Here is a 23,947-nt window from a genome sequence, read left to right as displayed (position 1 = left end):
TTTAATTTATTTTGTACTTTTAGAGAGAAAAAAGGATAACGTCTAGCCTTTTTTCCATTTATTATTATTATTTTTTACATCCAATAATATTATAATAATTTTAAATGATTTTTTTTCAAATTTGATTAAAATTGCTTTAATATAATCCAGCTTTTAATTAACTGTGTTGAACTGACAGTGAAAAAATGTAATTTGCGAAAAAATAGAATATATTGTACATTTTAATATTTTTTATTTTTAGACGCTTGTATCATACTTAAATATTATTAATTTAAAGATAAAATTCAAGAAGATGATTATATTTTTTATATCATATTTTATTATTTAATAATATATAATTACTTAACTATTTATTTAATCATATATAATTACCTAACTATCCATTTAATATTGTATAATTATTTTTCATTTAATATGTGATTCGATTGGATGTATTACAGTAGTTACGAAAATTATAACAATTATAATGTTGAATTCATATTCACGTTGTTTATAATTGTTATAATGCACTTGTCCCTTAGACATGATTAAGTCGGTTATTACGGGATAAGCTTGTTGAAATAAGTAAAGATCGAATTTCGATAAATTTGAGATAATATCCTTCTCGTAGTAGTCAATTAAAGTTTCTTAACTTATCTCCTCACAAATTGTTATAAGATCGATCATGCTGCTAAATAGTGAATTTTAATTTTTGTTGAAGTTATAATACACTTGATCGATTTAAATAAAAAATAATAGTATTAGAGGATAATTGGATAATTATAGGAAGAAATATATTTTTCATTAAAAAAAATTAAAGTGGGGTATGATTTTGATGATTTAACAAAAACGCTCTTTCGACTTTTTATTTTAGCTCTTTTATATTTAATTGGTGTCGTAGTACTATATTTTTAATAAACTAAAATAGAGTATATATCCATGTTTAATTATATATGTTACTAATATAGAATGTATATTGCCCTTGAGCATAACGATCAATAAATAAAAAATATAAAATCTATAATTTGAATCTTAATTATAGCATACTATAAAATATTTTCATCGCCGATAAAGAGTCATTTGTACTTTTAGATTTATCCGATAGAAAATCTAAAAATAGCCATCCAGATTAATTCAATCAAAAAATATTTAAATTATGTAAAAAATAAATAAAATAATATAGTGTATATTGATGTCCCAATTTGGGGGTTTAAAATTATTATAATAATAATTTATTACAATGTGTATATAACTTTCTTTAGCGCTCAAAGTTGCATTTTTAGAAGTTTAAAAGATATATCCATTTTCTAAAATAATTCTCTTTATATCTAGCAATCGACTAAATTAAATATTTGTATTAAAAATGATTGATAACCATATAAAAATGTATTAGGGAAGTGAAATGGATTATCGGGTCAGCTGACAGGTTGCGGGTTAATGGAGAACGGATGCTTAAACCGGTCCATTTCATGAAATTTCTGTGATATTTTTTTTAAAAAATACGAAATGGATGGACCGAAGCTCTCTGCCGCTCTGCTCTTCCCACGACGAAGCCCTAGCGAACGCTCACAACTCACGCCTCGGATCTGCGTCTCGTTTCTGGTTCGATTTCTCTCTTATTTTCCCCATGATTTATCTCCTCTCTTTCCTTTCTTGTAAGAGAGATGCAGCATTACTCGTGTTTATTCTACTGTGATTTGAGTTTTTGATTTGTGTTAAAAAAAATTGGGATTTGTATGTGATTAGAGTGTATCGTTTGTCGCATGTGTGTGATTTTAATCCGTGAGCAGAGTTCTGTGATTAATGTTTGTACTGCGCGATAAATTTGATTAAAATTTAGCAATTGATGTCATTTTCCAGGTCAATCTGTTCCACTAGTCCGGCCAATTGATTCAGCGAGCCAATAGCTGGTTCTGATAGTAGATCCATGGCGAAGATTGCGCAATCCCAGAATCTGCCTGCTGACGTGATGCATCTCATTGAGCAGCTCGAGCGCCACTGCCTCGCCCCTGATGGTTCTTATGTGTCAAAATCTTCTTTCGCCGAACTTCAACTTGTAATCGCGTCTGCATTGCAATTAAACAGAGAGAAATATATATTATTCCATTTGATTATTCATAGTTTGTTTTTTTTTCTCGTGTATTGTTTGATATGGTGGTAACAGGCGAGGGAGGAAATGCTGCGGGAGCGGACATGCTACTTGGAAGCCTTGGTGGGTGACTTGTTGTCCTGTAGGAGTAAGGATATATAATTTTATGACCTTTGGTTTAGGGTTGATTTAATCGTGAATTGTGCTTCTATAGGCAGTTTACGGTGAAGCAATCTCAATGGTTGAAGAGTACCAGCAGACTGTTTTTGGGGGGAACCTTGGAGGGGTTAAAGACATTCCTGGCCCCTATTCTCATCTTGGGCAGAAGTGCTCCCCTGAGGTTTGTGCGTCTTGTTTATTTTTGAGCTTTCACTTCTTTTTGGATCTTACTTGTTTCCATTGAATTTTAAGTCCAGGGAAAACAGACATCATGATTGCCTAGAATTGCCAAATCCGCTGGATATCAGCTAGTGTTAGACATTTTAACTGTGCATATGTGGCATGATACACTAATCCATGTTGTATTGCCTTAGTTCAGTTCTAGTTGCTCATGCAGGAGCAATTTTGATATTATCTTTTTGGTGACAAAAAGCAAGAGATACAGGACTACCTTGACTTGCTTTAATCACATTTTTGTCGTCAATAATTTCCAGTTTGACTTATAAGTTGTGAATGTATATACATGCTCTAATATCCATACTAAAGGCCCACTAGCACCTGGTTGGTCATCCTACTGACTTGATGTTCACTTAACTGGACATTTGTACATTGCAAATTTCATACTTGCATGCAGATTGATTTTTCAATATAAAGTCCTTTACCTATGAATTTCTTCTTTAGATACTGAGTTGCGCTAACAAACTCTTGTTTTTCTTGAAGTCATTTGTGTTATCAATTCTACTTTGATTTAGACACTCAGAAATCAGAACCCATTTGGACAAACACTGATGCTTGGGACATGCTGAAAGTAAATTGAAGTAATTTTTAGTTTGGTTCATTTCATGCATGGTGCTGTTGATCTGAAAATATAATTGAGATGTAATAGTCATGTGTTAAATGCAGAAAGTTTCTAATAAAGATGATTAGGAATATACTTAGCAACCATAATGTTATGGCTGTAATAACTAATGATGTCACATTTCTAATAACTAATAGATATCGTTTGAAATTCTTGATGCAAAAGATAGGCAAAAGTAGATGTTTCAAGGCAGTGTTTAGCCTCAACCATATTTCACTAGTCATGTAACTAGCGCCAGCCGTTTGGCTGCATATACTTGTTAGACTTGGAAAGAGATATTATGAACCTTTTCTGTAAATATCTTATTATGATGGAATCTATGATTTGTCTGATATCCTAATGATTAAATGTGGGGTTTTATTTGCAAATATTTCTTTTAGAAAGAGATTATGGTGTCAAATGTTATTGCTTGTAAACAGTATTGTGGTTTGACAAAGCTTTAATATTGTCATGTGAAATGTCCTTTGAAGGCTGATATAAATTTTCTGATTCAATGGGATAGATCTGTTAACATGCCAGTTGTTTTGAATGCTAAGTAGATGAATGGAGTTGTAGTGGAAGCCTCCTGTTGGTTTTGGAGACTGGTCTTTGCTATTTTTTAAACTCACTTATATGGTATTTTGATTTACAATGTATATACACTTAGAATTTAAACTGTACTATTGCACTCAGGTTTATGATTCTCTTGAGCACCGTCTGGCAGTTGCTGAGGCTGCCCAGAGGTTAAGACTTCCCCTTCTGTCTAAAGATGGGGAAATCAATGAGGAGGAAATAGAGAAAGTTAGTATGATTTCAAGGAGCTCTATTGACAGCACTACAAGTGTAACTCCAAGCACTAGTTCAAATTCAACAAGCTATAATAACAGTTATTCAAATAGCAGTAGCAGTGTCTTGGGATTTCCTGCTCCAGCTAATGGTTCTGATGCTGTTGAACCTGGAGTTGGTGGGGTGCCAAATCGTTTTCTTGGAGTAACAGCGGGTTTCCTATGGCAAGTCCAACAGCAACATCCTTCCATGAATGTGGTAAGGCTGGCAACCATCTATAATTTTTGCACTTAACCTTTTGGAATTGATATAGATGATACCCATATGGGAATTCTTGATTTGTACCTTCTGAAACATTTCTTGAGTATGATTATGTTCTTTTAGGATACGTCAGAATATCAGAGAACCCTTGTTCGTGAAATTGAATGTCGCTTAGATGCTAAGTGTGAAGCATTAGCTGATATTTTCGTTATGAATGATAACGGTAAGCATTATTCTTAAACAGATGCAAATATTTAAGTACAACTCATTGATGTAAGAACTAGTTGATGCCTTCAACAGACTCGCCATCGCTTAGTCAAATTCCAAGTGCTCGGCTTCCAGAGAGGTGATACTTCTTTTCCTATCACTAAGCTTGACTCATAGATTAAATTAAAAGAGAATGAAAGCCAAAGATGCATATGTTTGCATGGATGGGCTCATGATGGTGACTTAACCAGGATACATAACAAGAGCGTAAGCAAGGGCAAGTTTGAATTCAAACTCATGACATATAAGTTGTTTACTATTACTATGTTAGGATTTGATTGAGTTGCAATTTTCCAAAAGATTTAATAGTTAGGCTTTGGAAAGTTGACATTCAATCAAATTGTAACATAGTAGTAGTGTTTGTTTTTGGCTTTCATTCTCTTTTAGTTTAGTATATGAGTTAAGCTTGATAGCTTGAGACAATATGTATAAAAATTGGTCTTGTTTCTGTTATATTCATATTTTTGGTTAGGTGGGGTCATCCAATGAAATCTCAATAGGTTTGTCGATAACTTTGTTAGTTTTGGTGATGGGTAAACTCTAGGACATTATAGTTAATAGTGAATTTTATTCTTTTTAACAAATTCTTTTACAAGTAAAGCTATCACATTTGCACAGGGTAAAGTTAATTATTGAAGAGATTGAGAGGGAAGAGGCTGTGTTGTTAGAGGACCTTTATTCGATGGACAGGAAGTTTGCAGAGCACTACAATGTGAGTAGCAAGTAGCACCTTATGATTTTCTCATCCTTTCTCATTTGTGCACAATGTACCCTGTCAAGTGGCATCTTCACTGACATGTTGGTTGGTTTACATCTCTTAACCTTTTTGCATCTGAAGGTCCTGGAGCAAATACTTGGAGTGCTTATCAGGTTTGTCAAGGACCTGAAGTTGCAGCATCAGCATCAATATGTAAGTTTGCCTGAGCACATAATTCTTGAAATTGTAATCTATTTAATTGTGCTTGAAATATGGAAGATATTGTTCTTTGTTATTCGTTTTCGCAAAAATAGTTGTCTTTGTTCATGATATCTTATTATAAGCAGGATGAATTGAGGAAAACATGGCTTTGTAAGAGGTGTCAGACAATGAATGCCAAACTCAGGTTTGTCCAAGTAGTTGTACTAGGCTTGCCTCATTGGAAGTTATCTGCATGTGTTACTCTATTACATAAACTCAAATATTTGAAGTATAGTTCAATGCTGTTCTTACATACTATTGCCTAACTCAAGGAAATCCAATAGGATTTGCTATTTTGTTCATTATCTAATTGTCATCATCTGTCTCATTGTGCATAAAATAACTATTGTTGAAGTGCGCTCTTGAAGATGAGAATTTATTCTGTTTTATTGTGCATCATCAGGTAATTTTTATGCATTTTGCATGATAGAGTGGAGTTGTCTCAATTCAAATCTTGTACCTGTGCTCATGCTACTGCATTTAACTATTTCATTTTGATAATTATTAAGAAGCTCATTTCTACTTATTTGTTTGGATTTAGTCATAGGGCTTTGTTAATAGGACACTGTTCTGATTTCTGCAGCATCTTTCTTGCTTTCCTTTAGCATATTGTGATGTTGCAAGATGGATAGAAATTTTAACAAAAATATAGTTCAGGTGTTCTTGTACTGTTAGACATAGGACAATATAACATTAGTACAATGGTTCTTGATTATTTTACTCTATTTTGAAGTTTATATATCCCTGACATTGTCTCAGTGTTCTTGAACATCTTCTTCTACGTGACACTTATACTAAGGATTCTGTTCCAGCCCTGCATAAGATACGGTAATTCAAAAATAACTTCTTAGACCCTTCTTTGTAATGCTGTAGCTGTTACCTAATTGCATCCATGTCTTTCAGCAAATATCTATTGGAAGCGACAGAAGAAGCATCCATTGCTTACAATAAAGCGGTACAATTACATCAATCTCCTGAAGTTTCATTTTTTAAATTGTCTGTACTATTATACCATTTTTTTATATCATACAATGTCATTCTTGGTCATTGTTCAACTGTCTCTCTGTTGCATTCATCTTTCAGGCACATTTGCATAATCTAAAGAAAAAACTTTCTAGGTTTAAAAAAGTGTATAGTATCTCTGCTAATCATTTAAATTTTTATCTTGGTCAAATGCTGATCTCTTGCAAAATGGAAATCATATAGACGCCTCGACATTGGCGGTATTGGAGCCTTCTAAATTGAAATTGACTGCTAAGAATATTTGGTTTAATTTTCTTTCTTCAAAGAGAGTGTTGCTTGACAAATTTATGGTTGATTAAGCTTTTAAAATGTGTGTTTGTTGCAGCTGCCTCCGTAACATGGACCTTCCTTTTCCTTCTTTCACTGTATATCTTTTTTACGTGCAATGGCTAGATTGGAATTTTCCTTTGATAGATGTTTATCCCATCATTATGTAACAGGTCACACGATTACGAGAGTACCAAGGCGTCGACCCACATTTTGATACAATTGCAAGACAATATCATGAGATTGTGAAGGTTCCTACATCTTCCGTTTCTTCCAATGCCATTTGTCTTTGCAGAAGCAATCGCAGTTCCTTAATTTAGTTAGAATAATTGATTTACAGAAACTGGAAGGAATGCAATGGACAATTCATCAAGTAGAAATGGATCTGAAGCGTTCCCTTGAGCACTCATCCTAAGTATGTTTCCTGATTTTGGTGCTTCTCTTTGCATCACATTAAGTAAGTTTTGATTGTTCTCTAACGATCGACTTCGGCATTTACTGTTTCAGGCACAAGTCGGCCGTGGCATCTCGCCGGGCAGAGGTGCTGTTCCTCCGGTTAGAAGGTAGTGATGATCATCGACTTTCACTTCCATGTAGGGCGCCTTACTCATGTCATTTGCAAGGATTTTTGGTGTTCAAGCTGTGATTCCTTTTGTGACATTCCATGGCTAGTGAAGTTAAATTTGTTGCGATATGTGGAAATCACTATATTCTATCTATTAAATCCTGTGTCTTCTGGTTGTTCTTTGCATTCTTCGTTCCAATACCACTAAAATGCTGCCTTCGTCCATGTGAGATCCTTCCCGCCATATCCCTTCCTTTGAACGGTCAGAATAACTACCAACCGACCGATCGAACACGCAGCACTTCGCCAAGCGACGGCGTCGCACCCGCTCGCCTCTACTTATCCTCCCTCCTCCACGCCGCCCACAGCCGGCAAATATCCTCCAGCCATGAGCACCGGCGGCGACGACCTCGGCGACAAACTACCAATCGAGGACGAGAACCAGGAGGAATCGGAGACGATCGCCTGCCACGTGTGCGACAGGGTATTCATGTCGAAGAAGGCGCTGCACGGGCACATGCGGTCGCACCCCGCGCGGCGGGGGTGCGGCTCGGTGACGCCGTCGATGGAGGAGGAGACGGCGGAGTCGCTACTGCTGCTCTCCGGCTCCGGCGACCCCCTGCATCGGAAGTACCTGTGCCACGGCTGCCACGAGGAGTTCGAGACGCGGGAAGCGCTGGAGGGACACAGCGCCAGCCGCCGGAAGCGGCGGGGGTGCCGCGCCAAGGCGAAGGATTCTGGCCGGCGACGAGGCGGACGCGGCGACGATGAGGCAGCGGAGAGTTCGAGAAGGGGGAGGAAGAGGAAGAATAAAAGGCCATTATTCGACTTGAATAAGCCACCGTCGCCGTCGTCGCCGTCGGGATCGAACGATGGCAGCGGAGGGAGCGGGAGCTCGCCGTCCGGGGAGGAGGAAGAATGAAAACTAATTAGTTTCTGTGTTTTCTGAAGACTTATTTTTCATGGTTACGTCGATGCAATTTGCTTTATAATTCTGAAACATTTCGAGAGAGCGATTTTGATATTCTGCGCGACTCGCTCATGTGCACCCGTGCGCGACATGTGATCCATCGTCCATCACACGATCACGTGCCAGATCTGATCGTCTAACGTCAGCCGACATCGGATTCCTACCGTTTCTAATCAAATCGCGGTTGGATTCTGACCAAATCGTGCTGGAATCCGATGCCATCCAAAGTGCTGGTGAGTGGCGCGTCGATCGGGCCTGGCGGTGGCCGACGTAATCGGTCGGCACGGCAAGGGCAAAGACAATAACAATAAGTCGGCTGTGTCGCGCACGGAGTTGCTCAGCGTGGATCGCACAAAATATCAAATCTGTCGAGACGAGACTACATTTATGGCTTGTTCAAGGAAGGGCAAAGTTGTGAATTCAGACACACGAGAAACATTCTCCGACGATAATTTCGTACGTCGCGTTCCAACGGCTATCTCGGCGATGAAAGTTCGCAATGATTTCCTATCCGTAACGCAATCCCGCGGATCGCTGACGTGCACACCAAAATATCTCCCTCAGAATCCTGATCGCCGCATCTGGGCCGTCGGATCGCCTTTCCTCGCATAACACAAAACCCACCGCCTCCGCACGCCCTTCTATCATCCCTCTCCTTTCGACCTTCGATCCGCCTTCTCCCATCGATCGCTCTTTCTTCTGCTCTACCGCCGTCGCGAATCGTTCGATCAAGGTACGCCGATCATTCTTCTACTTCTTCCCTTTTTTTCAGAAGTTATATCGATTTTTCGGCCGATCTCGTGGTGTTTTTGTTGCAGTAATCGCCATGAAACGGGGGAAATCGAAGACTGATGCGCCGAAGAAGGCTGACGCCAAGTAAACAATCTCTTCTCTTCGGATTTCTGTTTTCGATGCATCGGTAGATCTGATATATCTATTTTGTTGTAGGCTTGCTGTGAGAAAGGGTTCGGAGCGGCCGGCTAAGAAGCCGAAGAAGGCTAAGGCCGAGAAGGATCCGAACAAACCTAAGCGACCTCCAAGCGCCTTCTTTGTATTCATGTAAGCTTCATAGTCGTTTTAGGGTTTTGGATCATTGCTGATTGCTATTTGCTCGGCAGGGAAGAGTTCAGGAAGACGTACAAGGAAAAGCATCCTAACAACAAATCCGTCGCTGTGGTAAAGTTGCTCCGTCTTTTACTTGTTGATTCTTTTGTCAATTGATATTAAATCAAACCAAATCATTTTGATTCAATCAGGTTGGCAAAGCCGGTGGCGATAAGTGGAAAACAATGTCCGAAGAAGTAATATTTGATAATTGTTTCTCTTCCACTAGATCAATCTTCCTGTTTGTCAGGGAAAAAACTAGGTGTGATCCGGAATTGTATTCCTTTTCCAGGAAAAAGCTCCTTATGTGGCTAAAGCAGCTAAATTGAAGACGGAATACACCAAGAAACTAGCTATCTACAATAAAAACCAGGTTATGATCTTTCAACTTGCTTGATTTTGATCAGTTTAATGATCCATAATCTGACTGCTATTGGTATTGCCTGAACAAATAGTCTGGTGGAGAAAGTCGCGCTGCCGCCGAAGCTGATGAAGATGAATCTGACAAATCCAAGTCCGAGGTCCACGATGACGACGAAGGCGAGGAAGGAAGTGAGGAGGTCTGTGATTCATCGCGACACTTGCTTGATAATCGTAGAAACTTTTATTCAATTGATTTTGTTTTAAAACAGGCGGAAGATGATGAGTAATGGAAAATTGCAACTATGACTGGCTTGGAGTTGAAGAACTGAACCAAGCTTTTGGCACATAGAATCAAGCCTTTTGGTATTTCGAGTGGTTTTTACTAACATGTTCGTAGTTTCTGTTTGCCGGATCATCTCATGTTATCTTCGCTTTGTGCAAAGAGTTCGTTCGCTAAATTGATAAAATTGTTGTAGTTGATTGATGATATGATCCATCTATGCAAATTTGATCTTTATTTGCCAATATTAAGGATAAATAGGGGTTAAGAAATTGGGATATATGATATGATCCATCAAGCCTTTTTTTAAATTTTTTTTAGCTCGATCCGTCTAATTTGCAACTCATGTTTAGTTAGACTGAATTGGGATAGCACATCATATATTCTAACTTTTTAGAAAGTGAGTATTGGGTTAAAATTGAATTAATAAAAGATTTATTAATTTAATTTTTGATTAAATTAATTGAAATAATTAAATTAATTTTAAATATTATAAAAATTTTATTAATTAGTTAAGGATTTATAAATTTATTTATTTAAAAATTAAAAATTATTTTTTATTTTAATTAATTCAATTATTTGAATTAATTTTAAAATTAAAATTGAAAATTTTAAAATAATTAAATTAAAATTTTAAATTTAATCAATTTATTTAATTTAATTAAATTTTTACTTACTCCTAATCCAAACAATTACATACATGAGCTGGTTCTATTTAATACTCGGCTACCTTTTTCTCATAAAATTTGTCAACATGGCAATAAAGTGCAGATTATACAGTTCGCTCTTTCCTCGACCACTTGAGTTTCCTCGATTTTTTTATTCATTTTAATTAATTTCAATCTGCTTCCCTTCCAAGAATCCAGTGGCCAGAAATCTTTTATCTAATTTTATTTTTGTTTTCTAAAAAAATAAAAATAAAAATAAAAATGAACACGGCGGCCTGCCTACCTTCCATTTTCTATGGAGGACGGCAAAGCAGCCAGAGCCTCCTGCGCCACAAATAATAATAAAATAAAATTATTAATTAAAGAAAATTCTATCGGTGCGAAAAAGGACATGCGCACTTTGTCGATGCTGGTGGCTGCGTGGCAGAAAAGTGCAGCACTTTTCGCATCTAGTGGCCAGAAATCTCTCTCTATCCTGGCGAATTTCTGTGGCTCCAGATATTTTCTTTTTATAGATATTTTTATCATTTGCCTTGCCCTCCCCATTCAGCAATTTTTTGTGGCTGCAGATATTTGTGGAGATATTTTATTCTTCCATCTCCGTCACCAATTTAATTCAACCTTATCGAGAGTTTTGCCCAATTCCTTATCCTCACACTGCACTTTATTTCATTGATCAAATTAATTTCGTCGTAATTTTAAAGAAAAAAAAATCGGTCGAGGATCGATCGAACCGTTCTGACGAACCAACCCTAGTTTTGACTTTTGGCTGTCTCGCGGATCCAATTGGTCGAAGGACACGTGTCGGAGTTCCAGCGGGCCGCCGAATCACGTGCCTCGTCGCAGCGGCGCTACGTGGCGGAAAAAAGGGAAAGCGGGGCCGCGGGTCCCACCGCAGTCCCAACTACCGGCCGCTGGTTTTCAATCCGCTTCTCGTGGCCACGGAAATTTCTAAGTCGAGTAATTTTAGTGGCTGGCGAATATTTATGTGTGTCAATTTATAATAATAATAATTATTACTTATTTATTTACTTATTTATTTGTAAAGTAACTGACGAGTGCTCAAGTTGTTTCTCGAACTGCTCTGGAAAAGGGCAGGAAGCGAAGCGGACGACGAAGGGGGCGGCGAGGGTTTGCGATCCGATCTCTCCGCCATTCCGGGATCGAGATCGATGCAGGCGAAGGGGAGAAGCTGCGACGGCCTGGGAGGGAGAGGGAAAAGAGGAGAGGTAGTTGCTACGGAGGAAGAGAAGGCAGATCAGGTACATAGATTTAATTTCCCCTTCTTGATGGTTTTCGATTGTGGTTCCCTTTGGGGGTTGGTTTTCTTATTTTTGATCGTCGTTTGTTAATTCAATTGATTTCTTGTTCGATGAGGGTGCCGAGCTTTTTAGTGATTTTGGATCATTGCTGTTGTTCTCTCGCCTCTTTTTAGTGATTTTGGACTTCTGCAACAGCGAATGGCCTGATTTGATCTGAATATTTCGGATAGCAGAAAATTATACGAGCTAGGTTTTCAAACTGGCTCGGTTTGATCGGCTTCGATCGCATTAGTTGGAGTTTTTGGATTGAGCTTTGATATTTTACATTTTGTGATGAATTTCTCATATTTTTGTTTCTTTAATAAATATTTCTAATTTTTTAAAAATCGCGTTTACAAATGATTAATTCAAACTGGGCTGGCGGATTGTGTATTTTTTAAAAAATATTTTTCAAGAAAAGTGGCACTAGAATATCTTGTGTGAGATAGTTAATTCTATTTTGTCCTCTATAATTGTATGCATATCTTTATATATAACTATTTTGTCCTAATCTAGATGGTCCAATATAGTTAAAATGACTCCAAGCCAATAATAGTTATAGATATCTAATATCTTGTCACGGAGGTATTTATTATTGTGATCGTTAACAAATATAAATAAACCGATTATATAAAATTTATTGGAATACTACTTCTAAAAGCCTAATAAGTTCTTAAGTATATCTTTTTTTATATATTAATATGCTGCTTAGGCCTAATGATATTTAGGAAACGTGTTTTACCTTATTAACTTTTCCCAAAAAATGTAATTTTACTAATATATTGTTGGTAAATAGAAAAACCCTGCCGATATTGATTTGATTTCACAAATTGATTTTTTTTTGGATTCATAGGCGTCAAGTTATGACAAAATAAATCACAGGAGGAACAAATTAGGAAAACATAAAATTAGAGGATAAAACATAAAATTATTGGGTGAGCTACTTAAAACATTATCACATCACGTAGGCTAATTTAAAAGTTTAGTCAATCAAATTTCTATTTTTTTTAAAGAACCTTCCTTTAGTAGTTTTTAGATTAATTTGTAAATGTTTTGAACCAATCATGTTCTATTTATTCATAGGCATTATACATGCACAAGTAATTATATAGAAATAAATCTAGGAAGCTTGTTTGTGGTTATGATGCAAGCATGCGAATTGTAACATGACTAGTTGGTTTTTGATGGATTTGTTCATAATGTTTGAGTCATATGAACTCAATACTTTTAGTTTTTTTTTAATTATAATTCACATAATCCTAAATGTTAATATATTTGCCATTTGAGAAAGGAAAATTTTTAGGACCTAAAAACTTGGGGCTATCTCTCTCTTTTTATCCACAAATTTGATTGATTTCTAGAAGCAGAGGAAGTGCACAAAACCGAGGATTTTGATTTGTTTATCTAAATTCTCTCCTGATGTTGTGGTGAGGTGTCATCAAATGCATAAAAAACTAGCCCGTAATCGTCTCTCCTCCCCTTTTTTGATATGCGGAGAATAACTCTGTAATTTGTGTGGCCACTATGATTATCAGATATCTTAGCCAATAGTTTTTCTATCTCAGTTCTTATCCACTAATGCAAAATCCATTCAACTCCAAATCGGATTAAACTGCGAGCTCATCATCCTCTATATCTTAAGAAGAAACTAGTTTTTCTTTGCAAAGACAGAAGTTTTTATTAAGAAAGAGAGTGTTACCAACAACGCTAACTCCAATGGTCGTGTAGTGCAATTTTAGATTTTTTTTTTCCTTTCTTCTGTCTCTCTCTCTCTGTGATCTAATTTATTTGATGATTTGCTACATGAATAAGCATTTTTAGTTGCATTAATCTTATGTTGCTCTGATTATGAGAGCAGAGAGGCTCATGCGTATCTGTTCTTTGTCAATTCCAGGAGAACTGTGTTCCGTCAATGACAATGAACGACATTAATCTTCCAAACAATCTACTTTTTGTCAATGTAAGATCATCTGCTGACCAGACTCACTCAGGGGATCTGGCAGTATCAGCATCAGATCCACTGATTAGGGTATTTTTCTCAGCTAAATGTTGAGAATCATGTGATGATTTTTCACTGCTCAAATAGATTCTGAATGGATTGTTGTTCTTCATGTGCATTAGGTGAGGAAACCTTACACGATCACGAAGCAGCGAGAGAAGTGGACCAAACAAGAACATGAGAAGTTTTTGGAAGCTATTAAACTTTTTGGCCGTGCTTGGCGCCGGATACAAGGTACATTCCCCGTTCGTATTGAATTACCTTCCAATTTGGCTCTAGATTTTCTTATTTTTCCTGATTAAGAGTCTACTTGCAGAACATATCGGCACAAAGACTGCCATTCAAATCCGAAGTCATGCACAGAAGTTTTTCTCAAAGGTGTGCTATTTATTTTTCCAATAATTTCTCTTTCAATATCTCATCACTGCTATCGTTGCTTTTTCCCTTTAGATTTGCACATAAAATTCCTGATTTCACCTTGAAATCTAGGTCGACCGCAAAGCAGATACTGGAAGGTCTATTGACATTCCTCCTCCTAGGCCAAAGCGAAAACCACTGCATCCATATCCTCGTAAGCTAGGCCATGCATGCGCTCCTACTGTTCCAAATGCAAAGTCACCGGAGAGTTCCTCCTTCACAATTCCTTCATTCTCTGAACAAGAGAGTGGATCACCAGTCTCGGTGCTGTCTTTACTCAGATCTGATACTTCTGGCTCGTTTGTCTCAAAGACTCGGAGCATCTGTGCATCACCATCGTCAACTGCGGTTGGTTTGGACCCAATGGACGTTTCAATGAGTGACTCGGAGAACGGATGTTGCTCCCCAACCTCATCAGCTTTGATAGACAACAAGATATTAGTGCTGGGCCTGGAAACTAGCAGCTCAACTAAGTTAGATGATGCTATGCTGGTACATACATCAATCTTTCTGATAGGCCTTCTCTCTAATTCATTTCGAGAACAAGATTTTATCAACGTTTTACTGTCACATTACAGAGGCCGGACATGGATCCAAAGGATAGCAACACTTCGGTGCGAGCACAACCTACGAGTGTGAAACTCTTTGGAAGAACACTCGTCATCTCCAACTCTGGAAAAGCATGTTCCTCTGACGATGAGAACTCAGCATGTTTCCAGGGGATGCCCAGTGCTGGTGCTGCTTCTGCTTCCTCTCATGGTCAGAAAACCAACATGGATACGCATATCCAAGCTCCATCGCCGGCACACATATCACCCTGCGAAGCTTCGTGCCGGCTCACGACAAGCAGTATCGCAACGGATTCTGCAGCACATTCTATGTGCCACTTTCTGGAGTTCCAACCTAAAGGTGTCCCGATGAACTCCAACGCCCAAGTTTTTGCCCCAGTGCCCTTCTGGAGTTTTTTCGGAAGCAGACTATCCCCTCTCCCATTCACCACCACGCAACAAGACATGAGGGTGACAAGAGAGGCACAGCTGAACGCCACAGGACATCCGACTATGGAGAAAGAAAATTATAATACTGGCACAAGCACAAGCACAAGCTCAGCTTGGAATGAAACTGAAACCGCCATCGATGATGTCAATCGTTCTGTCGAAGGGCAAGAGGCTTCAGCATTGCAAGTGCACAGATGCAGCACCGCCTACAGACTAAAGAGAAGCAAAAACTCGGCATTCTCGCCTGTCGAAACAGCAAACCAGTACATGTGCAAGGAGCTCAGTGCCCTAACATAAAAAGAACAGTGGACAATAACAGGGATTACTCACCTACTTCAGTAGATAGGCATGCTAAGCAGATGCTCTGCTGTAGGGAAAGGGTCTATGACTCTCTGTTCCTTTTTTTCGCATCTGTGATTATTTTTTTTTTCTTTTTTTTTTTTTTGCTTTGCTGTTTGTAATTTAAGGATTATAATATTATGCTAGGCACTTTGTGGCCTGCTGCTTGTACCCATGCAACTTGCTGTGCTTTACTAAGAATTTGCTAAAGTGCTTACGACTTAGAATGCTGACATTGAAGAAGAGGTGGAATTAGATCTTGTTTTGAAATCCATTATCTCATCTAAATGCACCATCTGTTTTTCAAACTCTTATCATTTTACCTATCTACATTTATATGTATTCAATAAAAGAATTTAATTTTTTTATAATTCAAATATTTAGACTTGTCAAGTAAATCTAAAATATAATATATATACTTGCTTTATTCATCTCAAACAGTGAGCTTGCAGTTATTTGCCGCGCATGTTGTCCTTGTTTGCTTATTACTTTTTACAAATAAAATTATTATTCAGAAAAACATTCATTAAAAAATCTATTTATTTTATCTATTTTCAATTTTTACTTTTTAATATATATATTTTTATCAATACCAAACAAATCCAAAGGCAAAGCCATCAAATATGAAAATCGCTAGAACAATGCAATCAAATTAGGGCGGCCAATTAGAACACTTCCAACCACGTCACTGATCCGGACTAAGCAACCCAACAGATCACGACTCTACAAACCAAATCGAACGGACAATAAACACCATCCCACGGATCCCTCCTCTCCTCGCTCTCTATAAATATTCCCCGCCCGCCGCTTTCCCCCGCACCACCGCGATTCGCCTCCTCGTATTTCTTGTACTCCTAACACCTCCTTCGTTGAAATGTCTGGGCGTGGCAAGGGAGGCAAGGGGCTCGGCAAAGGCGGAGCGAAGCGCCACCGCAAGGTCCTTCGCGACAACATCCAGGGCATCACGAAGCCGGCGATCCGCCGCCTCGCCCGGCGCGGCGGCGTCAAGCGCATCAGCGGCCTCATCTACGAGGAGACCCGCGGCGTCCTCAAGATCTTCCTCGAGAACGTCATTCGCGACGCCGTCACCTACACCGAGCACGCCCGCCGCAAAACCGTCACCGCCATGGACGTCGTCTACGCCCTCAAGCGCCAGGGCCGAACCCTCTACGGTTTCGGCGGCTGATGCCTTCCTATTCTCTAGGATTAGGGTTTGTACTAGGTCCGCAAAAAAAAAGCCATCTTTTTACGAAGATGTTGCTGCTGAATCATGTAATCAAACATATGAATGCTCTTTTAATCCGACCCGTTTAAATTCCCCACAATTGTTCTTGTGTGAAAATGCATAAATCAAACCATAATTTGCTGAAGCAACCGCTCTGTTCTACGAGCTCGATGGCTTTTCAAACCATATATATATTTACAACCCAATTGTAGTATATGAGTATGTGAATTTGCTCGAGTAAATCTTTTATCAACAAAAAAGTAGGATCGTCACAGAACTCGAAGCTGAGCGAGAAATGCAGCACACAAATTAAGAAACAATAACTGAGGGCCACTCAACCTCTGGAGATCGAGGAGATACTTGTCTTCCCTGGTCTTGTAAAGCTGCATGATACGTGAAGCCGGACATCGATCAGTTCTTAAAATTCCATATGATGGTTATCGGCGATGTGGAAGGGGATTTACCTGCATCTCGAACTTTATCACCAAAGGTTCTTTATCAGCAGCTTCAGTTTCGACAGTAGCAGACTCATTGTTGAGCATTCCTGCGGAATCAGCAAAGCCAGGGAAATAACGGCACTTCATGTTGTAATGCCCAATCTGTTTCCAAGAAATATTCAGCTCTTGCAGGGCTTTGAGCACCTCTGTCATGATCTCACGAGGATGGGCTCGAGACTGGATCATCAAAGTTTTGCATATCAAGAAACAATCGAACACCTTGATTAAGAGACAGAGAGAGGAGCAAATGAGACCTGAAGACCAAGAGCCCATTTTCTTTCAGAAGCAGGGGAATGTGCTGCTCTTGGATTAATCCCCTGTTGTTCCATGTAACCAGGTTGACGATGTGGAGCTGCCATTTCACTTGAATTGGGATTCAAATAATCCTGCAAAACATGTATTTAATCGTGAATAAGCAGCCAAATAATTCGCAGTTGCATGATCGAGTTATAACAGTTTGAATACCATGGTTTCTTGAAAATCACCACCAAGATAGCCACTCGTTGCGCGGAAACGATTGTCCACGAGCAAGTAGTAAGAAACAGTTGCCTGATTATGAACACTGATGGATTAAGTTATATAGTCCCATACTATGAAGTTGCTAAATCAAGTAAAAATACCTCATTCTGTATTCTGTTATGAAGAGACTCGACCAACTGGTTCTTGTCGAAACCCATCTTAGTCACCTCCAGCAGGATGTCTTCATCGATCTGCAAGAATGGTCAACTGTTTGTGAGAAAGATTATAGAATTTTCAAGTCACCTACTAAAAACCAGAAGACATCCTTGTACAACAGTGAGAAAGATTTTAGAATCATCAGCTACCAACTGTTTCCATACTTTTCTATTTGTAGACTATTCTTTGCTTATCACTTGAACAAAATTCTTCCAAACTAAATATTGGAATGAGAAAATATATTTCAGCTCTATTTTTCATTCCTTAGAAATAACTACTTAGAGCCTTTATCTGAGCCATCACAACCTAACAGAAACAAGTATTAACATATTGTCATTAACCAAAGCAATAATAATCAATCGGAGTAACAACTAAAAACTCCCCACCTTTTTAGCTTGTTGTGAAGTATCTGATGGAGGAACAGCTAGATAGCGAGGAAGACGAATCTTGAACCATGCATGTTCACGGATTTGAGGAATGGTTATTCTCTTCATAGGATCAACAACCAGCATTTTAGGAATCAAATCTCGAGCAAGGGCAGACAAATGACTAGGAAGAGTATATATTCCTCCCTAGATTATTGACAGCAGTGGATCAGTCAGTGTGTTATGTTCATGGATGGTAAAGAGATTGTATATTGTTATAGGATTTCTTGCCTTTATTTTCTTAAATAAGTTTGGAATATTCTCATCGTCAAAGGGAAGGGTGCCACAAAGAAGAGCGTACAGAATGACACCACAACTCCACACATCAACCTCAGGTCCAGCATAAAGTTTTCCAGAAATGACCTAAAGAGGATGAACTCATCACAGTACAAATCAAAGTAAATGGAAAAAATGAACAATCAACACATCAAAATTTCTAAATACCTCAGGAGCAGCATAATTTGGGCTTCCACAGCTAGTCTTCAGAAAATGGCCATCCCGCATAACGTTACTTAAGCCAAAGTCAGCAATTTTAACATTGCACTTTGAATCCAACAACAAGTTCTCTGGCTTCAAGTCCCGATGAGCAACCATGTTTCTGTGGCAGTACTCAACACCAGATATAATCTATTTGGTGAAGAAGTAGGTTTTTGACAACAAAAGAACGAAAGGAAGTCAGGCATGTTTCAGATTATTAGAGAGGGAAGTCAGCCATATTTCAGATTATTAGAGGGAAGTCAGGCATGTGCAGATGATTAGAGAATGCACTAAAATTTATCAATATGTACTAAAAGTCTAAAACTGACATCAATATCAAAATGCCATGTAAAACAACACAAATTCTCAATGAATCTGCAACGAAAGACACACTGAACAGGAAAGAAAGCTGAGAATAATTCTTGAAAGCATCTGGAAAAGACAGACTTTTCCAGCTTTTAAACGTGCTCAACCAAAATATGTACCAAACAAACAAAAATAGACTACTTGCCATTAGATAATGAAATGGGAAATTTGATTTTCAGATACATCCAAGGACAAGGTACGAAAAGCATGAAATTCTCAAGTACCTGTTGGAAGAAGCGGCGAGCTTCAACCTCCTGTAACCTTCCTTTTTCAACAATATAATCAAATAGCTCGCCAGCTTTAACATACTCCGTCACAACATAAATGTCTGAATGTGTCTCAATCACCTCATAAAGTCGTATAATATGCGGATGCATAAACAATCTTAATATTTTGATCTCTCGTCTCACTGCAATACAAACAAATGTCACCTATAAATATCAATTAAACAATGTAAACATAGAGTGTAAATACCGCAAAGACATGATGACGTATATGGAATTTATGTCATAGTTTCTCTGCATCATATGCCAAAATCAAAGTCATGGACATCTAAGCATATTGGTTGTTTTAAGTGTATAACAAGATGGTGTTGCATGTCTTAATCACTGATCTCAGAAGAGAGAAGAAAATCTTCAAATTACTAGTTTCTTTATTAATGCTCGAATGGTGAAAACAATGAGTTACAACAATCCAATAAGAATCTAAGGTGTCTAGACGCATTAAAAGAGAAACAATAGAATTAGTTTTATGCAGTAATAAGATAAAATTAAAAAAAAATCTAATTTATTAAATAGTCTACTTTTACTGCACCATTTTCCACCAACAAACACTTGACTTTGAATGAGTTGAAGGGCATCATTAATAAAATATTCCTCAAGTAAAAATCAAATATAAAATTGAATATCAGACCATGATTTGACTTATTTTAACATAACATGTTTATTACATCAAGAATATTACGGCCAATGATCCTTCTCCATCTTAGACAAAATTTAGGCGTGTTTTTAGTTAAATTTTGTGACCTTGAGTAATTATCTTGCTAATAATATGTTTTTTGCATGCTTTCAATTTTCATAGTTAGATCCCTATATCTAGGTTGTTTGCAAGTGCAAAAGATTATATAAAGAAGGGAAAACAGATTAGGAACATTTATCGTGAAATATAGAAAATTGTGAGAGTGTATGCCTCCTTTGATTTATGCTTCAAGATCATGTATTTTACCATGTCATGAGTGAGAAAGTAGGAAAACATTGTATCAAGTATGCCTCGTGGTAACAATCCATCTGTTAAGATAGTTATAGAAAAAGGCATATAAGAGAAAAATGTGTTATTCATCTCAAAGAGCATATAAATCTTTCTATCATTTACTTGATTTAGGTGCAAAAGAATATTAATAAAATTATAATTACAACAATAACCAAATCTTATCCCACTAAATGGGGTCAGAAATAAGGATCTTTCTACGTCATTGGACTCTATTTCCTGTTATATCATCATCTATACTTAAATAAATTTTATTTTATTTTATTGTTGCTAACCAAGTCTTTTTTGATCTTCTGCTTCCTCGTTTGATATGCATATTTATCATAATTTTATATCACCTAACTGAAATATTTATTAGTCGTTTAAGTACATATCTGTACCATCTTAAACGTGTATTTTAGAGTTTTCTCCTCAATAGATGCAACTCCGACTTTCTCTCTATTGCTCTTATTTCTTAGTCTGTCTATCCTCGTATGCCCACACATTCATCTTAACATCCTCATCTTTGCAACTTTCATCTTCTGCTCATGTACTCGAGTCATAGCCTAACATTCAACGTCATATAACATAGTAAGTTAACAGCTGTTTTGTAAAACTTCCCTTTAAATTTTAGAGGTACTTTACGATCACATAAAACATTCGATGTTCTCCTCCATTTCAACCATCCTGATTGTATTCTATGTAAGACATCTCTTTCAAATCCATCATCATCCTGCAAAATCCTAAATACTTAAAGCTCTCAGTTCTAGATAACTTGTCTCTCCTATCTTAACAATTGTCTTATTACGTTTAATATTGCTAAACTTAAATTTCATGTATTTTGTATCTACTAAGCCTAAAACCTTTCGCTTCTAGTATTTCCCACCAAGATTCTAGTTTAGCCTAAAAACCTTTTAATAAAATTATAATTGTAGGTGAATAATTGTATCGACTGCAAGGATAAGCAATTTATGATTAAAAAATTTAAAGCTTCTTTTGAAGGGTTCCAAGAGCCCAAGCTATTGAATTAGGAGGTCCAATGAGCCTAATCCAGACTAATGACACGACCACAAGCAAAAGGCATACACAATAAATGAAAGCCGAACCAAAAGGCTGTTGGTGGATATGGCTAAAATGGGCAGAAGCATATTGCAGCAAAGGCATTGTCAACCAGCTAATGCTCTGATGAGGATACCACAACACCAAGGAAAATTCAGGCTCCCTCATTAGAGTCACTTGGACAGTCGAAAGAAGGTTTCCTTGGTACATAAGCACTATTATAAATAACTTGGCATAATTATTTGGTTTTAACCTAGTTCCAAAGCCTCATTTTATTATGGTACTAGGTCACTGCATATATTGCAAGGCCTGAAATTTGGTGTGTGATTAGGTCCACTGGATTTGCCATTACAGACATTATGTGAATGTAGATGAGGGAAGAAAAGGTATTTTTAAGAATATATGGAATTAATATTCCAGTTTTCATCGTTTGGATTCTTCATTGACGGAAGAGCTGATAACAAAATGTTACCTGTAAATTGTGCGATGAAAAGTAGATTTATTTTTATCCATTAGTTGTTCTCCCATAACATGAAATATACGCATTTTTATTGAACAGGTCACTAGATGAACTTGCTACACATCATACAAACAGATGATAGGGCTCTAAAAAACAACAGAATAGAAATCAACTGAATTTTCTATAGAAAAATCGCCATGTTCAAGGTGATTATTATGAACCTCTTGTAAATGATACACCAAGCTGTTAGCAAATTGTTTATTGATATTTTATTTAGTAGCTCAATAAATATATTCAAAATGGAGGAGGATCTAGATAAAAGAACAAGAAAAAAAAATCCTAGCAAGGACATACCTTTTTCTTCCATTTCCATGCTCTTTATTTTCCGGCGGTTCAGGATCTTGATAGCAACCTTGTGGCCCGTCAACAAATGCTCTGCAATTTTAACCTTACCAAATGATCCAATGCCAAGAGTCTTTCCTATCTTATAATTTTGCAAGACCACATCAGCGCTGCTACCTCTACCAGATCCTTCCATTTTGACTCTGAAATAATATCAAAAGAAAAAAAGTTAAGCGTGTTTGCTTAGCTCATTTAATTAGGAGATGGAGGTTGAGTAAGCGTACAAGCTTAACAATGAAGAACTTTCAATAGTTTAGCAACAATGAAACTGTAGGTATAATCAAGTTAATGCCATGAAAAGAACAAAGCTCAAATCCATATAATAGGTTGACAAGAAAAACAACTTCAGAAGATTTTAACCAAGCATAAGTAACAATCAAATTCTTATAAAACTGCACAGAGAAAACTATGATATACCTCCTCCTGTACATCAACTATAAACTGTAGAAAATAATGGATAGCAGCATGCCATAACAGCAACTTTCTAAACCATAAAACCAACATCCACGATCCAAAAGAAATGAAATCCGCATCGCACACGAAAGGAAATACAAGCATCGCATCAGCTAAACACAAAGTTTCAAAATTCCAACATCACGGAAAAGAAAAGGCAAACGTTTTTCATATCGTAATTGAAAGGGAGGAGGGGGAAGGAAAGCGATTGCAGTACCAAAATCAAACAAAAAAAGCAGAAAACCAACCCGAATCAGCAGAGGCTAATCGAGGAGCGGAGAAGGCGGCGAGGATCGGATCTAGGGTTTGGGATTCGACGAAGAGAAGGAAGCAGGGCGAAACGAGATCGATCTGAGGAGTTGCGAAGGAAGAGAGATCCGACGATCGATGGAGGGACGAAGAGTAGGCAATCGAATCATCGACGCGCCATCGCGGCCACCGAAGGCTTCCCCGTGCGGATCGATTTCCAGGAATCGGCCGGCGCAGAGAAGTGCATTTATTTGTTTTGTTTATTGCAGGAAGGCGAAGGTGACGTTGATGGCGATGGTGAAGTACGGTGGGTCCGCATGTCGACGAGATGCGATTGGGTGTAGTTTTAGGCTTGTTTACTTTGGAGGATGGAATTCATTTCTTACTAATAAATTATATCATCATTATCATTACTATATTTATAATTTTATGTTTAAATATCTTTCGACAAAAACTCCATAGGACGTTTTTTTTTTCAAATATAAAAAATAATAATACTATTCTTCAATATTAATTTTATTATTATCTTATTAATCATCTAAATTTTAAATCTGTCTATCACGTTATAATAATTAAAAAATCATAATTATTAATAAAAAATTAAAAAATTTTAAAATCTTCAAAAAAATCTTTCAATAATTTTTTTATCTAAGAATCATTATGAATTACACCCGATAATAAATATAAATCTTTAAATAAATTTTAGTTTAATATATTATGATAATAAATATAGATCTCTGATCAAAATTTAATTTAATATATTATGCATCATGAAATAAAAAT

The 23,947-nt window shown here is 37.2% G+C and overlaps 6 protein-coding genes across 7 annotated transcripts; 5 read left to right on the top strand and 1 right to left on the bottom strand.

Moving 5' to 3' along the window:
* The first annotated feature begins 1,495 nt into the window (after window positions 1–1,495).
* LOC141846316 (AUGMIN subunit 4) lies at window positions 1,496–7,378 on the top strand. 2 transcript variants are annotated; one of them, XM_074734331.1, is made up of 15 exons: window positions 1,496–1,581; window positions 1,840–2,035; window positions 2,144–2,191; window positions 2,283–2,408; window positions 3,759–4,109; window positions 4,236–4,335; window positions 4,413–4,458; window positions 4,998–5,091; window positions 5,218–5,289; window positions 5,424–5,482; window positions 6,097–6,165; window positions 6,241–6,292; window positions 6,801–6,878; window positions 6,968–7,042; window positions 7,135–7,378. In XM_074734331.1, the coding sequence occupies exons 2-14, from the start codon at window positions 1,907–1,909 to the stop codon at window positions 7,040–7,042; spliced, it is 1,299 nt and encodes a 432-aa protein (XP_074590432.1). In that variant the 5' UTR covers window positions 1,496–1,581; window positions 1,840–1,906; the 3' UTR covers window positions 7,135–7,378. The 2 variants fall into 2 exon arrangements, with proteins under 2 accessions (XP_074590432.1, XP_074590433.1); XM_074734332.1 differs by having other exon boundaries at window positions 2,144–2,195; window positions 2,287–2,408.
* A 202-nt stretch (window positions 7,379–7,580) lies between these two features.
* On the top strand, window positions 7,581–8,114 carry LOC141845895 (uncharacterized). Its single transcript, XM_074733898.1, has one exon. It carries the CDS (start codon window positions 7,581–7,583, stop codon window positions 8,112–8,114), a length of 534 nt encoding a protein of 177 aa, XP_074589999.1.
* A 704-nt stretch (window positions 8,115–8,818) lies between these two features.
* Window positions 8,819–10,146, top strand: LOC141846249 (high mobility group B protein 2-like). The gene is made up of 8 exons (XM_074734259.1): window positions 8,819–8,895; window positions 8,981–9,038; window positions 9,111–9,221; window positions 9,281–9,338; window positions 9,419–9,463; window positions 9,559–9,639; window positions 9,722–9,826; window positions 9,899–10,146. Exons 2-8 carry the CDS (start codon window positions 8,989–8,991, stop codon window positions 9,914–9,916), a joined length of 468 nt encoding a protein of 155 aa, XP_074590360.1. The 5' UTR covers window positions 8,819–8,895; window positions 8,981–8,988; the 3' UTR covers window positions 9,917–10,146.
* A 1,519-nt stretch (window positions 10,147–11,665) lies between these two features.
* On the top strand, window positions 11,666–15,704 carry LOC141846003 (uncharacterized). The gene is made up of 6 exons (XM_074733987.1): window positions 11,666–11,839; window positions 13,773–13,907; window positions 14,000–14,111; window positions 14,194–14,255; window positions 14,367–14,786; window positions 14,873–15,704. The coding sequence occupies exons 1-6, from the start codon at window positions 11,750–11,752 to the stop codon at window positions 15,587–15,589; spliced, it is 1,536 nt and encodes a 511-aa protein (XP_074590088.1). The 5' UTR covers window positions 11,666–11,749; the 3' UTR covers window positions 15,590–15,704.
* A 758-nt stretch (window positions 15,705–16,462) lies between these two features.
* Window positions 16,463–16,956, top strand: LOC141846006 (histone H4). The gene has a single exon (XM_074733989.1). The coding sequence runs from the start codon at window positions 16,506–16,508 to the stop codon at window positions 16,815–16,817; it is 312 nt and encodes a 103-aa protein (XP_074590090.1). The 5' UTR covers window positions 16,463–16,505; the 3' UTR covers window positions 16,818–16,956.
* Window positions 16,921–23,417, bottom strand: LOC141846004 (SNF1-related protein kinase catalytic subunit alpha KIN10-like). Its single transcript, XM_074733988.1, has 11 exons — window positions 23,164–23,417; window positions 22,415–22,605; window positions 19,521–19,705; window positions 18,898–19,080; window positions 18,685–18,816; window positions 18,415–18,600; window positions 17,974–18,063; window positions 17,819–17,902; window positions 17,608–17,739; window positions 17,321–17,530; window positions 16,921–17,239 (listed from the first exon to the last, which is right to left on the bottom strand). Exons 2-11 carry the CDS (start codon window positions 22,596–22,598, stop codon window positions 17,126–17,128), a joined length of 1,500 nt encoding a protein of 499 aa, XP_074590089.1. The 5' UTR covers window positions 22,599–22,605; window positions 23,164–23,417; the 3' UTR covers window positions 16,921–17,125.
* Window positions 23,418–23,947: the final 530 nt, after the last annotated feature.

This window comes from Curcuma longa, chromosome 15, assembly GCF_044706935.1.
Source record: "Curcuma longa cultivar G26 ecotype Majalengka, Jawa Barat chromosome 15, ITB_CL_G26_1.1, whole genome shotgun sequence".
NCBI classification, from domain to species: Eukaryota; Viridiplantae; Streptophyta; class Magnoliopsida; order Zingiberales; family Zingiberaceae; genus Curcuma; species Curcuma longa.
This window is presented reverse-complemented; position numbering and strand designations above follow the sequence as displayed.

What these genes read in the sequence shown, in the direction of transcription:
- LOC141846316 (XM_074734331.1), top strand. Translation starts at nt 1,907, where the DNA reads ATGGCGAAGATTGCGCAATCCCAGAATCTGCCTGCTGACGTGATGCAT. An exon ending in AACATCCTTCCATGAATGTG is followed by an intron (nt 4,110 to 4,235) that starts GTAAGGCTGGCA and finishes ATGTTCTTTTAG; the next exon opens with GATACGTCAGAATATCAGAG. An exon ending in CCAGCCCTGCATAAGATACG is followed by an intron (nt 6,166 to 6,240) that starts GTAATTCAAAAA and finishes CATGTCTTTCAG; the next exon opens with CAAATATCTATTGGAAGCGA.
- LOC141846003 (XM_074733987.1), top strand. Translation starts at nt 11,750, where the DNA reads ATGCAGGCGAAGGGGAGAAGCTGCGACGGCCTGGGAGGGAGAGGGAAA. An exon ending in CATCAGATCCACTGATTAGG is followed by an intron (nt 13,908 to 13,999) that starts GTATTTTTCTCA and finishes CATGTGCATTAG; the next exon opens with GTGAGGAAACCTTACACGAT. An exon ending in CACAGAAGTTTTTCTCAAAG is followed by an intron (nt 14,256 to 14,366) that starts GTGTGCTATTTA and finishes CTTGAAATCTAG; the next exon opens with GTCGACCGCAAAGCAGATAC.
- LOC141845895 (XM_074733898.1), top strand. Translation starts at nt 7,581, where the DNA reads ATGAGCACCGGCGGCGACGACCTCGGCGACAAACTACCAATCGAGGAC.
- LOC141846006 (XM_074733989.1), top strand. Translation starts at nt 16,506, where the DNA reads ATGTCTGGGCGTGGCAAGGGAGGCAAGGGGCTCGGCAAAGGCGGAGCG.
- LOC141846004 (XM_074733988.1), bottom strand. Translation starts at nt 22,598, where the DNA reads ATGGAAGGATCTGGTAGAGGTAGCAGCGCTGATGTGGTCTTGCAAAAT. An exon ending in CATGGAAATGGAAGAAAAAG is followed by an intron (nt 19,706 to 22,414) that starts GTATGTCCTTGC and finishes TTTGTATTGCAG; the next exon opens with TGAGACGAGAGATCAAAATA. An exon ending in ATAACAGAATACAGAATGAG is followed by an intron (nt 17,903 to 17,973) that starts GTATTTTTACTT and finishes GTTCATAATCAG; the next exon opens with GCAACTGTTTCTTACTACTT.
- LOC141846249 (XM_074734259.1), top strand. Translation starts at nt 8,989, where the DNA reads ATGAAACGGGGGAAATCGAAGACTGATGCGCCGAAGAAGGCTGACGCC. An exon ending in GGAAAACAATGTCCGAAGAA is followed by an intron (nt 9,464 to 9,558) that starts GTAATATTTGAT and finishes TTCCTTTTCCAG; the next exon opens with GAAAAAGCTCCTTATGTGGC. An exon ending in CTATCTACAATAAAAACCAG is followed by an intron (nt 9,640 to 9,721) that starts GTTATGATCTTT and finishes CTGAACAAATAG; the next exon opens with TCTGGTGGAGAAAGTCGCGC.